Raw genomic sequence first — 12,508 nt, forward strand, 5'->3', positions numbered from 1 at the left:
TAACTACAGTGAGCTTATTTCACTAAAAATACGGAAATGGTGAAAGTGAAATAATCTGCCATTTGAACTTTTTCACCAATATTAAACATTTTTTGACTAAAAATAAACTCATATTTCTTGCTGAAAAGCTGTTTGTAAGTTAATTTAATCTTATTTTGTGATTTCTCAGTAAATGTCTGGTTTACTTCAGTAGCTATTATGTTGTAAAAACAGAAAAACATCTTAACATTTGTTTTAATTTTAAGGATGCCAGTCAGATTGAGTTGTTGAAGGAACTGATGGATTTACAGAAGGACATGGTTGTCATGCTGCTGTCTCTCCTTGAGGGTAAGATGGTGAAAATGTTGTTTTATTTAATTTAATTTTAAAGTCGTAAAGTAAGCAGAGTGGTTTGGTGCCTCTCCAGGAAACGTGGTGAACGGGACAATCGGGAAGCAGATGGTCGACACCCTGGTGGAGTCTTCCAGTAACGTGGAGATGATCCTGAAATTCTTCGACATGTTCCTCAAACTGAAAGACCTCACCACGTCCGACAACTTTAAGGAGTACGACCCGGAATGCAAAGGGATCATTTCCAAGAAGGAGTTCCAGAAGTCGATGGAGAGCCAGAAGCAGTACAACCAGTCAGAAATCGAGTTCCTGCTGTCGTGCGCGGAGGCCGACGAGAACGACATGTTCAACTACAAGGAGTTTGTGGAGCGATTCCACGAGCCGGCCAAGGACATCGGGTTCAACGTGGCCGTGCTGCTGACCAACCTGTCCGAACACATGCCGCACGACGCCCGGCTCGCCACCTTCCTGGACCTGGCCGAAAGCGTCCTCAGCTACTTCGAGCCGTACCTGGGGCGCATCGAGATCCTGGGCAGCGCCAAGCGAATCGAACGCGTTTACTTCGAGATCAGCGAGTCGAGCCGCGAGCAGTGGGAAAAGCCGCAGGTGAAGGAGTCCAAGCGGCAGTTCATCTTCGACGTGGTGAACGAGGGAGGAGAGAGCGAGAAGATGGAGATGTTTGTGAACTTCTGCGAGGACACCATCTTTGAGATGCAGCTGGCCTCGCAGATCTCCGAGCCGGACGCCGTGGAGCAGCCGGAGGAGGAGGAGGAGGAAGAGGTGCACAGCATCCTGGAGGAGCTCTCCGGGGGAGACGACGCCGCCCTGGAGTCCGCCTCGGCGTTCACCACCGCCTGCCGTTCGGTCAAGAAGAACCTCTCAGAAATCCGGCAGATCTTCACCATTAAAACGGCGCGCAAGCAGTTCAAGAAAATCAAGAAGCTGAGCATCAAGGAGCTGATCACCGGCTTCTTCTCCTTCTTGTGGATGATCTTCATCGGCTTCTTTAAGGGCATTTTCAGCCTCGTGTTCGGTTTCTTCCACGTCATTTGGTCGTCCATGTTCGGCGGAGGGCTTGTTGAAGGAGCCAAGAACATAAAGGTGACGGACATCCTGGGCAACATGCCGGACCCGACGCAGTTCGGCATCCACGGCGACGTGGGGGAAGGAGACAAAGTGGAAGCCATGGAGTCGTCGGGCAGCTTGGACAAAGCCATGGCTCCTGCAGGAGACGCCACAGAGGTGGACGTGATGCTGGAGATGCTGGCGCCTAAGAAGGAGGGAGGGAAACACGTGGAGCCCGGCCTGGGGGACGTGTCGGAGCTGAGCGGGGAGTCGTCCGCTGCAGACAGCAAAAAGGTGCTTCAGCTTCCTCTGTTCAACTGGAGGAACTGGAAAAAACAAATAATCTCAGAATTAAAATCAGAATTTTAGGATTTCTGATTTTTTAAAAAAAGTCAGAATTCTGATGAAAAAAGTTTGGATAAAATAAAAACAATTGAGAAAAAAAAATTCTGAAAAAAACGTGGAATTCTGAGAATAAATTTTGAGGGAAAAAAAATCCCCCTCAGAATTCTGACCAAAAAACCGGAGAAAAAATGTAATTCAGAAAAAAATGACAAAAAAATCTGAATAAAATAAAATAAAAAACTATTGCGAGAAAAAAAATCTGAAAAAAGGTAAGAATTCTGAGATTAAAGTCAAAATTTTGGAGAAAAAAATTCTCAGAATTCTGACCAAAAAACTAAGAATTCTAAGAAAAACATTGGAATTCTGAGAAAGAATTCAGAAAAAAATCAGAAATCTGAGAAAAAAGTTGGAATTCTGACAAAAAAATTGGAATTCTAAGAAAAAAAAAAAAAAATCAAAATTTGGTAAAAAAATTTGAATTCTAAGAAAGCAGAATTAAAGTGAGATTAAAGTCAGAATTTTGAAAAAGAACTCCGAATTCTAAAATAAAAAAATCGGAATTCCAAGAAAAAAAGTTGGAAATCTGACAAAAGATTTGGAATTCTGAGGGGGAAAAAAAAATCTCAAATCAGGAAAAAAAACAATTCTGAGAAAAAAAAAAGTTGTAATTCTGAAAAAATACAGATGCTTTTCTCAGCTGCCCTCTGGTGTTTTGCTGTCCTGCTCAGACTGTAAATTTGTGTCGTCTAATAAAACTGTGTTCAGAAAGCCGCTGCCAAGACGGCTGCTCCCTCCGAGAGCGAGACGGAAAAAGCAGAGTGAGTAAAGGAGTGAAGTAGAACTGAAGGCAGCCGCCTTCAGAGCGACGTCTCCCGTTTACACGCTTATTTGTCGCTGCAGCACTGAGACCCGGGAGAAGGAGGACAAACCAAAGGAGGAGGAGGCGAAGGAACCAGCCGTGGAGGAGAAACCCAAACCCAAGTCCAGTCAACCCAAAGAGGCGTCTCCGGCCTTCATGTCAACCGTCTTCGCCATTCTTGACGTCTACCTGAATAAGATACTGGTGAGCGAAACTAAACTCAGAACGTTTCGATCAGGAGCTCTTTAATTAACAAACCAGGGAAGCTCATTTCAACCTCTTGACTGCAGGATCTGATTCTTTGCACTGCAAAAACGTTAAATCCTACCAAGTATTTTTTGGTCAGTCTATGAATGCATTGGTGAGAACCATATGCAGGATTTTCAAGTTTTATTTCTTTCACGCAGAAATGGGATATTCTTTTCTGTTTTATTCTAAACTACTGTCTCTCATTTTGTTTCCTCTTATGTGTTTTAACCCTTCAAAAAAATCTCTTGAATTAAGAAGCTTTGGTTAGTGCATTTCTACTGAAGACCACAGTGAAGACGTTACAAAAAAATCCATCTTCTGCGAATAAAAATAGAGGAAAATGAGGGAAAACCTGAAGAGCATTATTATTATTATTATTGGATCGCTGTGAAGCAGCCGTTCTCGCTCATAACAAACGTTTTCCTTGCAGAACTACCTGGCTCGTAACTTCTACAACCTCCGTTTCCTGGCTCTGTTCGTTTGCTTCGCCATCAACTTCATCCTGCTCTTTTACAAGGTAACGAATCCAAAAATCTCTCCAGGGTTTTTCACAGAACTGCAGGCTAAAATGCTGCTAATTTCCACAACATATTGAGGAGTTGAGGTGAAACTCAATGGCATAAAACGTGTCGTGTTTTTGGTATTTTCTTGTTTAGGTCACTGGTGAAGCTGAGGAAGAGGAGGAAGGCGACGAGGAGAACAGTTGGGGTGACGATGACGGCGAGAACACGCTGTTCGACATGGACGAGTTTGTGCTGCAGGAGAGCACCGGGTACATGCTGCCGACGCTGCGCTTCCTGGCCATCTTCCACACCGTCATCTCGCTGCTCTGCCTGTTCGGCTACTACTGCCTGAAGGTGCAGATTTGCATCGAACCTCCAGCAGATCCAGCTGTTTGGGTTCGATTAGGTGTGTTGGTTATTGCGCTCTTGGTGTTTTGCTGTCAGGTTCCTCTGGTGGTGTTCAAGAGGGAGAAGGAGATCGCCAGGAAGCTGGAGTTCGACGGTTTGTACATCACTGAGCAGCCGTCCGACGACGACATCAAGGGCCAGTGGGATCGACTCGTCATCAACACGCCGTACGTCAACCGAGACGTTTGTCGTTTTACTGACTTTAACTCCAGAGTTATAGTTATTTTTTCTGGATTTCAGATCTTTCCCCAACAACTACTGGGACAAGTTTATCAAGCGCAAGGTGAGAGTCCGGCTCAAACGCACACGACATTTTGTTTGTTTGGAAATCCCATTGCACAATAAACAGGGACATTTATTTAGAGAGGTTCTGGGAGCTCGGTAAAGATGCAGAGAAATGTAACGTAAAATGTAGTTTAAAAAGTTTTTAATATGTTCAACAAAACTGACTAGTGAATGGCAACGAACGTCCGACTTGTGTTTGACTGTCGAGACCCGTAGAAGTCAAACTACAATTTAAATGTTTAGATACAAGTTTGGTTCATGTCAAAATGTGAAGCTCTGAATAAAAGGTTTTATTTAATTCCTCATTGCAGTGGAAATGTCTTGATGTTTCCTGTTGTTGTTCCACAGCTTTTATTTATGAGCCCTAGACGGCTAGCTGACATCTGAGTTGGAAAATATCCCAGTCCTGATGGTTTCTGGTTTTATTTGCTACTCTTTTACGTTAAATTCTTTTATGAAACTGTAACAAAACACAAAATGAAGCTTAAAAATTAGCTGGAAGACATAGAAGTTTTCTATTCTGCAGAATATTCGACTAATTAATAAAAATGAACTTGGACACATTTGGACATTATTTATCTGAAGGACAGCCAGAGCAGTTCAGCTGAAACGGTTAATAAAACGATGTCCACTAGGTGGCAGCACGGCTCCATTATACAACCTCTGACTCAAAGTAAACAAACATGATGTCAATATTACTGCATTAGTTACTGAATGTGCTGCATTAAGACAGAAACTGAAAGAAGAGTGAAGGTTTCCTGACCTTCAAACAGGATGAGATGATTTTGTGACGTTGTTTGAGAAAGGAAAGGTTGGGTTTTAATAAGTTTATACTTCTATCCTCTCCTTTGACTGTTTATTGTTTTGCTGTAATTTTATTTGTAACTTGGCGCGTTCAATAAATACGAAGCCATCAGGAAATATTTAAATGAATATTTGTCCTGCTGTCCTTACCTTGATTGGAGTAATGATCTGTACTTCCTCTGTGCTTGTAGGTGATCAACAAATATGGCGACATGTATGGGGCCGAGCGCATCGCTGAGCTTCTGGGTCTGGATAAGAGCGCTCTGGACTTTGACCCCACCGTGGAGACGGTGGAGAAGGAGGCGTCCCTGCTGTCCTGGTGAGACGATTCAGTCCTTATAGGACAAGAAAAAGCAAAAAACAAACTCATGTCGTATTAGAAAACAATAGAAATCTCCTTTATTGTCCCTCAGTGGAAAATGGAAGCATGAAGTTTAACAAAAATAAAAAATAAGAGCAACCTGCAGAGTAAGGGCAAATCTACAGCAGTTATTAACATTAATGTGCGCATATATTTGTGCTTAAAAACATGAGAAATAAAAAAGAAATTCGGATATCGACAGGAATGTAAACACTTGAGTTTGTTCTGACAGCTGCTGGAGGAAGGATCTGTGATGACGCTATATAAATTAAATTAAAATAGAATCATAATTAAATGCTAATTTATTTTAGTAACTCAATTCAGAGTTGATTTAATTACAGCCTTCATTTCTGGTAACTATGAAGATTTTCTGCTTACAGCCGATGAAACCACAGCATAAAAGACTAGAATATAAAAAACAATACAGAAATGTGGATTATTTATAACAAATCATATCCAATAATTAATTTGGACTGATGGTAGATGCTGTCTCGTCTCCTCCATTGTTGGAAATAGTTTCACATCACCAGCAGGTTTTAAAACGCTATTTCTCAAGTCCAACATATTGTATTCAGTAATTATGATGTGATTTTTATTATATTGTCGGGTTTTCCAGTCCAGAATCTGTTTTGTAAAATAAACTCTGCTGGTTTGATATTTCTAAAATAAACCTTTTCCTCCCCAACAGGCTGAGCTCTATTGACACAAAGTACCACATCTGGAAACTGGGAGTGGTTTTGACTGACAACGTGAGTTTTTATCCATCTGTGTAAAACAACATCTCAGGAGCCAGGATGGATGTTTTCCTCTAAATTCAGGCTTCTGTCCGTCTCCGTCCTCCAGTACTTCCTGTATCTCATCTGGTACACCACCATGTCCATCTTTGGACACTTCAACAACTTCTTCTTCGCTGCACATCTGCTGGACATCGCCATGGGCTTCAAGACGCTGCGCACCATCCTGTCCTCCGTCACTCACAACGGCAAGCAGGTGAGGGCGTCGGCCACTAGAGGGAGCCAAAGTGTTTGTAAATGTTTTACTGCATTACGACAGAAAATAAGGTCTAAACTAAAATACATGAACAACAAAATGAAATGATTAAAAAGAATGAAGTAATTTGATTTATTGACGATTTAAGACTTAAAGTCGCTAAATCAAAGCAGCTGGATGGAGTTACGTTTATTCTTAATATCCAGGTTCAAACTAAGAAAATTAGGCTTTTACATAACATCTCAAACTTCTCTGAGATTAATTTACCCATCAGAGCTGCATGTGTGTTGCTTAGAGGACTGAAAAAACCTCATAATTTGGATGGACTGTTTTTAAAAGAAGTTGATCAGCTGAGGCTCATAAATTCACACCTGAGGAATAATAAACTAGAGAAAATATTAAAAACAGTGACACAGTTAATATTCAGTTCTGTTTATTTACAAAGTGTCGGTCAGTTTATTCACATGGCGTCTGCTTCACAGCCTCTGTGAAGAGAGGACTCACTCACAGTGCACAGAAGGCATATTTTTCCTTTTTTAAACTTTATTTTTATGCAAAATGAACCAAAACATGAAGGTTAGGGCTGAACCAAGCAAGAGTCGGTCCCAGAAAAAGAAAAACACTCAGTTAAAGTCAACCAGAGGAGCAAAGAAGTTCAGGAATCAACAATTAACTGCTGCAAGTTTTTCACAAAATCTCTCCTTATGGAGACGTATTGAAAAAGTCCATATCATGGATAATGTTTAATATTTATAAACAGCTTCAACACTGGAGCCAACATTTAGTAACCGCCTTCTTGCTTGTAACCAGAAATATCTTCAACATGTATGTGACACTTTTACGGACTCCTTCAGGAAGTACCAGGTACTAAGGGAAGTACCGGGTCCTTCCTGAGGGGAACGAACAAACTAAAGTTATTTAGTTTATTTCATAGAGTTCCTCTCTTATCATTCCAGAAGGCAGTTCGATTTTAGATGTACAGCATGCAATTATTTTGCTTTCCAAAAGACATTTGGCTCTTCAAATGTGTTGTTATGACTTGTTGAATACAAAGAAAGGACAAATTATTTAAATACTTTACATTTTAATTCAAAACGTTACATGCAGCAATGAATTGTGGGTAAAAGACTTCACCGAAGTCCACGGGGATGTAGGCTTAGCCGGCGTGTGGATAAAAGGGAGAATTGTTTTCTGGCAAAAATAGGAGAAGTATGACCTCCGTTTTTAATCTCAACTGGACTTCCTGTTGGTAAACAGCTGCAGCCCTGAATGTGTGAAGTAGTTTTTTCACCTGGACAGAATATTTGTAGCTTTAACTGGAGGTGAAGGAAGTTTAATGGTTTCCCTCAGCTTGTGCTGACCGTCGGTCTGCTGGCCGTGGTCGTCTACCTCTACACTGTGGTGGCCTTCAACTTCTTCAGAAAGTTCTACAACAAGAGCGAGGACGAAGACGAGCCCGACATGAAGTGTGACGACATGATGACGGTACGTCTAACCTCCATTTGTTCAGGACAAAGAAAAGGCATGAAATTGGAAAATAACTTCACTTTGTTTCCAGCTGAAAGAGATTCATCTGGCTTTTATTCTGAGCCGATGACGATCAGGTCCTTCTGGCCTTGATCGCGGCACAAAGACACGACTGAGCAGAAAGAACGTTTAAGCTTTTAATTCTTTTAGAATACCTCGACAGTTTCCAACGCAATCGCGCTTAACGTAAATTCATGACGTAACCGTAAAGCAGTCTCCAACAAAATAATGAAAGTTTGAATGGTTTTGTCCTTTAATTGGTTTCAGTGCTACTTGTTCCACATGTATGTGGGCGTGAGAGCCGGCGGAGGAATCGGAGACGAGCTGGAGGACCCGGCCGGAGATCCCTACGAACTCTACCGTATCCTGTTCGACATCACCTTCTTCTTCTTCGTCATCGTCATCCTGCTGGCCATCATTCAGGGTAAATATTTACTCCCAATCAGAGCAGATCCAGAAGGACTTCCTGACTGATCAGAACTACCCAACCTGCCGCAGGTTTGATCATCGACGCCTTTGGGGAGCTGAGAGACCAGCAGGAGCAGGTCAAGGAGGACATGGAGGTAAGACTCACGTCTCGCCTGTGAAACTCCTCTGAAAGTGCTCAGAACTGCGTGTTTTAATAACTCAAACACACAGTGGAAGCCATCTTGGCACTAAAACCAAAGCCAGCATCTACAGGCTTCCTTGTTTCTTGGGAGTCCAAAGAAAATTAATGACACTCCTGGATTTTCTGGTGTGCAGGTCAGAGTTTCCCCAGAAAACTTTCTAAGCCTCTGAGGCGCTACGGCCGTCATTCATCCAGCCATGTTTGAGTTAAAAATGTTTACAGTAAATTTTAAAATATCACTTGGTAGCTTTGCATTATTGGGAGGCTGGAAAATTAATACCTAAAGTCTTTAAACGGGCAATAATAAAATAATGTTAAGCCTGGTGGCCGGCCAGGCTTATAATACACTGTGGGAAAATCTGGTAGGTATTTGTTTCTCTAACTGCTTTTTAAAAAAAAAAATTCAAATATTTTAGAAATGCAGAACCAAAAAATGTATGAATAAGACACTACAATTAAAAATAAAAGGATCAGATTAAATTACATTTACAACTTTAGGCTTTTTCAGAATAAAAGTCTAAAAACACACAAATTCATCTGTTTTTAGTTAAACGGTTTCGTTTGTCTTACCTGGACACAATAAACTTTCTCAAATACAAATCATCACTCCTGTGGCTGTTGGTTAGAGATAAAGTTGCAGAGTTTGGGGTATAGTCTAAATTAATAATTTTTCTTGTTTCTGGCTGATAAATTGTCCCAGTAATTATTGCAATAAATGAAAGTATTGTTGTTTTGGGACCATTTTAAAGTAATAAAATAAAGACCAAACAACACTTAGCACTGGAACTGGGAGATATTTTAAATACCAGAAATGAAACAATAAACACAGCAGAAATAAAAAACCACCTACAATAAAAACCACAATTAAAATGGGTTATGACATCTTGGTAAGCAAAACTGCATTTCAAAAAATACTGTAATGGAAATTAGCGATTAATTTATTGCTCAGTACTCAAAATAAAAGTGGGGATACAGAATATATATATATAAATGCACTTAAAAGTTCTGACACTTTCTAAAATCCGAATATGTAACCCGATTGTTTCCATCAGACCAAATGCTTCATCTGCGGCATCGGGAACGACTACTTTGATCGGACGCCTCACGGGTTTGAAACTCACACCCTGCAAGAGCACAACCTGGCCAACTACCTGTAAGAGCAGCAACACACTTAAAACAGGAATATTTTCAATATTTTAATGAACTCCTGCCCTCCTTTGTGCAGGTTCTTCCTGATGTACCTAATCAACAAGGATGAGACTGAACACACGGGTCAGGTACGTGAAAACCTCCGTCTGTTGGTGCCTCTGCACACTAAGACAGCAGAGGACAGACAGGAAGCTCCGGTCTCGGGTTTTTTACTTATGCAACATTTCAAGTGGGCTGAAATGTTGCAGGGGAATGAAGCAATGCGTGGGATCGCTTTGACAATATCTGTGCACCTGAGGTTTAAGTTGTTTTTATTTGATGTGCCGTTTGTAAAAAACTAATTCCGATTTATAGAAAATAGGTTTGTTGATCAGGACTGTGGAATAAGTTCCTTTTTATGTTTATAATTCCATTTTGTACAATTTTAAATTCAATGGAAATGCAGCTACTGACGGTCTAAGCCAGCGGTGTCCAAAATGAGGTTAGGGGGCCATTTGTGGCCTCAACTACAGGATGCAGTTTGGACCAAATCCTGATCATGAACACTCTTAAAGGGCCGGTTGTGCCAGAATGTATTGATAAAACCTGCTAAAGTATCAATGAATCCTTAAATAATAATATTGAACATCTTTTGGGAAAAAATCTCTTGTTCTAAGTTAAATAATCTGCCACTGGAACTAGCCTCTATTTGTAGCTACAAAGCTAATTTTAAGTAAATTTTGTCTTATTTCAAGTGAACTGTGTTTTTGCAGTGTACGCACTGTGCTTTGACTGACCTGTTTTTGTTTCGCTTAATGCGCCGGAAAATGCGGCATTGATCAGATAAAATAAAAAAAGTCAATGAACTTTAATGAAAGTTTTACACCACTGGTTTCTCGCCTTGCTGAATTTTTCAACCGAACGTTTCCCGTTTCCTCTTCCAGGAGTCGTACGTGTGGAAGATGTACCAGGAGAGATGCTGGGACTTCTTCCCTGCAGGAGACTGCTTCCGTAAGCAATACGAGGACCAGCTGGGTTAGGAGGGGGGGCGGCCCGCGCCTCCCCCAACGCCCCTCCCCTACTTGACGTCGCCCTGTTACCAGAACCTGAACGCATTTTGAATTCTACGGCTCACTGGATGCTCCGGATTTGTGCATCAAGTTCCTTTGACTTCCTGCCACGACGGCTCATTTATGCAAACCTCTTTGTTTTGATTGTGACTCGCATTGCCTTTCCCTCCATGTGTTGTGTGTAGACATCTGAAACACGGCTAAGGGTTACAGCATGACGACTGAATGTCCGTAAATGCACAATTTCTCGTCAACCTGAGTGGACGTTTGCTCCTGGAATGGATCAGTGCTGATTGAGTTAAATGATTTGCCTTTTCAACGCTGGCTAAACGAACGTGGTTCCTTCAGGACCAGAGACGAATCTGTTAGGTGTTTATCAAGTGCCGACGTGCCTTTGGAAAAATTAACTATGCAAAAACGAATCTTTGTTCCTCTTAACACAAGCAGTGCTCTAGTTCTGGTCTTAATCACATCGGTTTTTTGGCTTTTAAATGAAAAAAAAAACAAACATTTGTTGTAAAAAATCTAGACATTTCTTGTGTAAATGTTGCTTAGTTTGGTTGTGTTCCTACTCTGTGGTGTCCTGCCCACCCTGCACTTCTTCTCCACAGTAGACGAACCCCACAACAGAGGAGAGTTATGAAACCTGGTTCAATGATTTATTGGCTGAAACTGTGCGGCCATTTGTACGTATGTAGGAGGAAAATAATAAACTGATGCAATACGATATATTGTGTCCTCTGTAGCCTGTTTGACCATCAATCACTGGCAGAGGAGCAGAGAAACGTACGGTACTGAACACACAGGTTGGGACGCTCCGACTTCGTTAACATGCTGCCGGCTGTCTCCAGCCAAAGAAACATTCCTGCAAACCTCACAGCAGACGGTCCAGTTTTACCTCCAGTCTTTAAACTGTGCGTCTTCTTCGTGGTCAGGAGATCATGCTGTCCAGCCAGTCCTCCAGGTCCTCCTCAGTCATCGCCTCTTTGACCTCCGCAGCCTTTGGAGGGGCAACATCCTCGTCTAAAGCTTTTTCTTCTGATGCAACTTCTTCAAACCCTTCAGAAGAAAATATGAAGGTAGCAGGAAGTTTGAATCCACACAGGATTAAAGCATCTCAGTAACATTATTTCACATTAAGGGCTGGGCGATAAATCTATTTTTGGTTTTTGAATATTTAAGTTAAACTTTGAGCCGCCATCTTGAGTTTTACTTTACAACATAATATCAGGGCTAAGTTCATTTTATTTTTTTAATTGAGAATAAAATTCTAATAGTGAAAGAACTAACATAATTTTTTTTTAACTATTTGTAAAAATGTATACATTTTTTATAAATAATGCTTAAAAATGTGATGCTGATGTGCTAAAAAATCATCAGTAGCATCGACCTGCAGAACAGACGGTAATAAAACTCGCCTTTGTCTGGCGATCGTCTCTCCTCGTTTGGACTGCAGATCAGCTGATGTCCTGCGTCATCTGACCCGGGTTTCTGTAAACCAAGTAGCTCATCCAGCTCTTCATCACCCTCCTCCTCCTCCTCCTCCTCCTCCTCAGGCTTAACGCCCACAGAGGAAACCTGGGAGTTCAAACCCACGGCTGGTTTCTGACCGGTGCTGAGGCCTTTAAAGGCAGCAGACAGAGGAGGAAATTTGGGTACTTCCTGTTTAGGTGTGAGGCTCACAGCCGGCAGCTCTGCTGGTGTCGAGTCCTGAAACACGAAGACAAAGAGTAAATACTTTAAAGTAATTTATAAACACAGATCAGGATAACTGGAAGTAATTTTCCACCTTTCTAAAGTTACAGCCACAGTTAAAAACAAATAGTAACCATGTTCTTACAGAGCTACGCTAACGATAGCTAGGAAAAGGAAAAACCATCTTAGAAGCAGATTCTCATAAAGGTTATTTAATTCTCTTTATACAGTTGTTTTAAAATGTCAAAGACAGAAATACCTTTAAGTGATAACCTAATT

General features: G+C 41.3%; 2 protein-coding genes across 11 annotated transcripts in view; one reads left to right on the forward strand and one right to left on the reverse strand.

Annotated features, from left to right (window-relative positions):
• ryr3 (ryanodine receptor 3) overlaps positions 1 to 11,263 on the forward strand; it is a 125,124-nt gene extending 113,861 nt beyond the window's left edge. For all 10 annotated transcript variants that reach the window (XM_081602359.1, XM_081602355.1, XM_081602358.1 and 7 more), the window contains 17 exons: positions 246 to 327; positions 407 to 1,689; positions 2,506 to 2,558; positions 2,641 to 2,803; positions 3,279 to 3,365; positions 3,505 to 3,705; positions 3,796 to 3,926; positions 4,000 to 4,042; positions 5,040 to 5,167; positions 5,898 to 5,958; positions 6,053 to 6,199; positions 7,550 to 7,684; positions 7,994 to 8,150; positions 8,225 to 8,289; positions 9,389 to 9,489; positions 9,562 to 9,613; positions 10,409 to 11,263. In XM_081602359.1, coding sequence (XP_081458485.1) covers positions 246 to 327; positions 407 to 1,689; positions 2,506 to 2,558; positions 2,641 to 2,803; positions 3,279 to 3,365; positions 3,505 to 3,705; positions 3,796 to 3,926; positions 4,000 to 4,042; positions 5,040 to 5,167; positions 5,898 to 5,958; positions 6,053 to 6,199; positions 7,550 to 7,684; positions 7,994 to 8,150; positions 8,225 to 8,289; positions 9,389 to 9,489; positions 9,562 to 9,613; positions 10,409 to 10,504 — 2,985 coding nt within the window. In that variant the 3' untranslated portion in view covers positions 10,505 to 11,263. The remainder of the gene's footprint in view (positions 1 to 245; positions 328 to 406; positions 1,690 to 2,505; positions 2,559 to 2,640; positions 2,804 to 3,278; positions 3,366 to 3,504; positions 3,706 to 3,795; positions 3,927 to 3,999; positions 4,043 to 5,039; positions 5,168 to 5,897; positions 5,959 to 6,052; positions 6,200 to 7,549; positions 7,685 to 7,993; positions 8,151 to 8,224; positions 8,290 to 9,388; positions 9,490 to 9,561; positions 9,614 to 10,408) is intronic.
• aven (apoptosis, caspase activation inhibitor) overlaps positions 5,223 to 12,508 on the reverse strand; it is a 45,836-nt gene continuing 38,550 nt past the window's right edge. Inside the window, exons 6-8 of the mRNA XM_081602365.1 lie at positions 11,953 to 12,244; positions 11,433 to 11,593; positions 5,223 to 6,215 (exon numbers count right to left, since the gene is read on the reverse strand). Of these exons, the coding sequence (XP_081458491.1) occupies positions 11,466 to 11,593; positions 11,953 to 12,244 (420 nt within the window). The 3' untranslated portion in view covers positions 5,223 to 6,215; positions 11,433 to 11,465. The remainder of the gene's footprint in view (positions 6,216 to 11,432; positions 11,594 to 11,952; positions 12,245 to 12,508) is intronic.

The sequence above is a fragment of the Poecilia reticulata genome, chromosome 21, assembly GCF_904066995.2.
Source record: "Poecilia reticulata chromosome 21, P_reticulata-male-v2, whole genome shotgun sequence".
Lineage (NCBI taxonomy): Eukaryota > Metazoa > Chordata > Actinopteri > Cyprinodontiformes > Poeciliidae > Poecilia > Poecilia reticulata.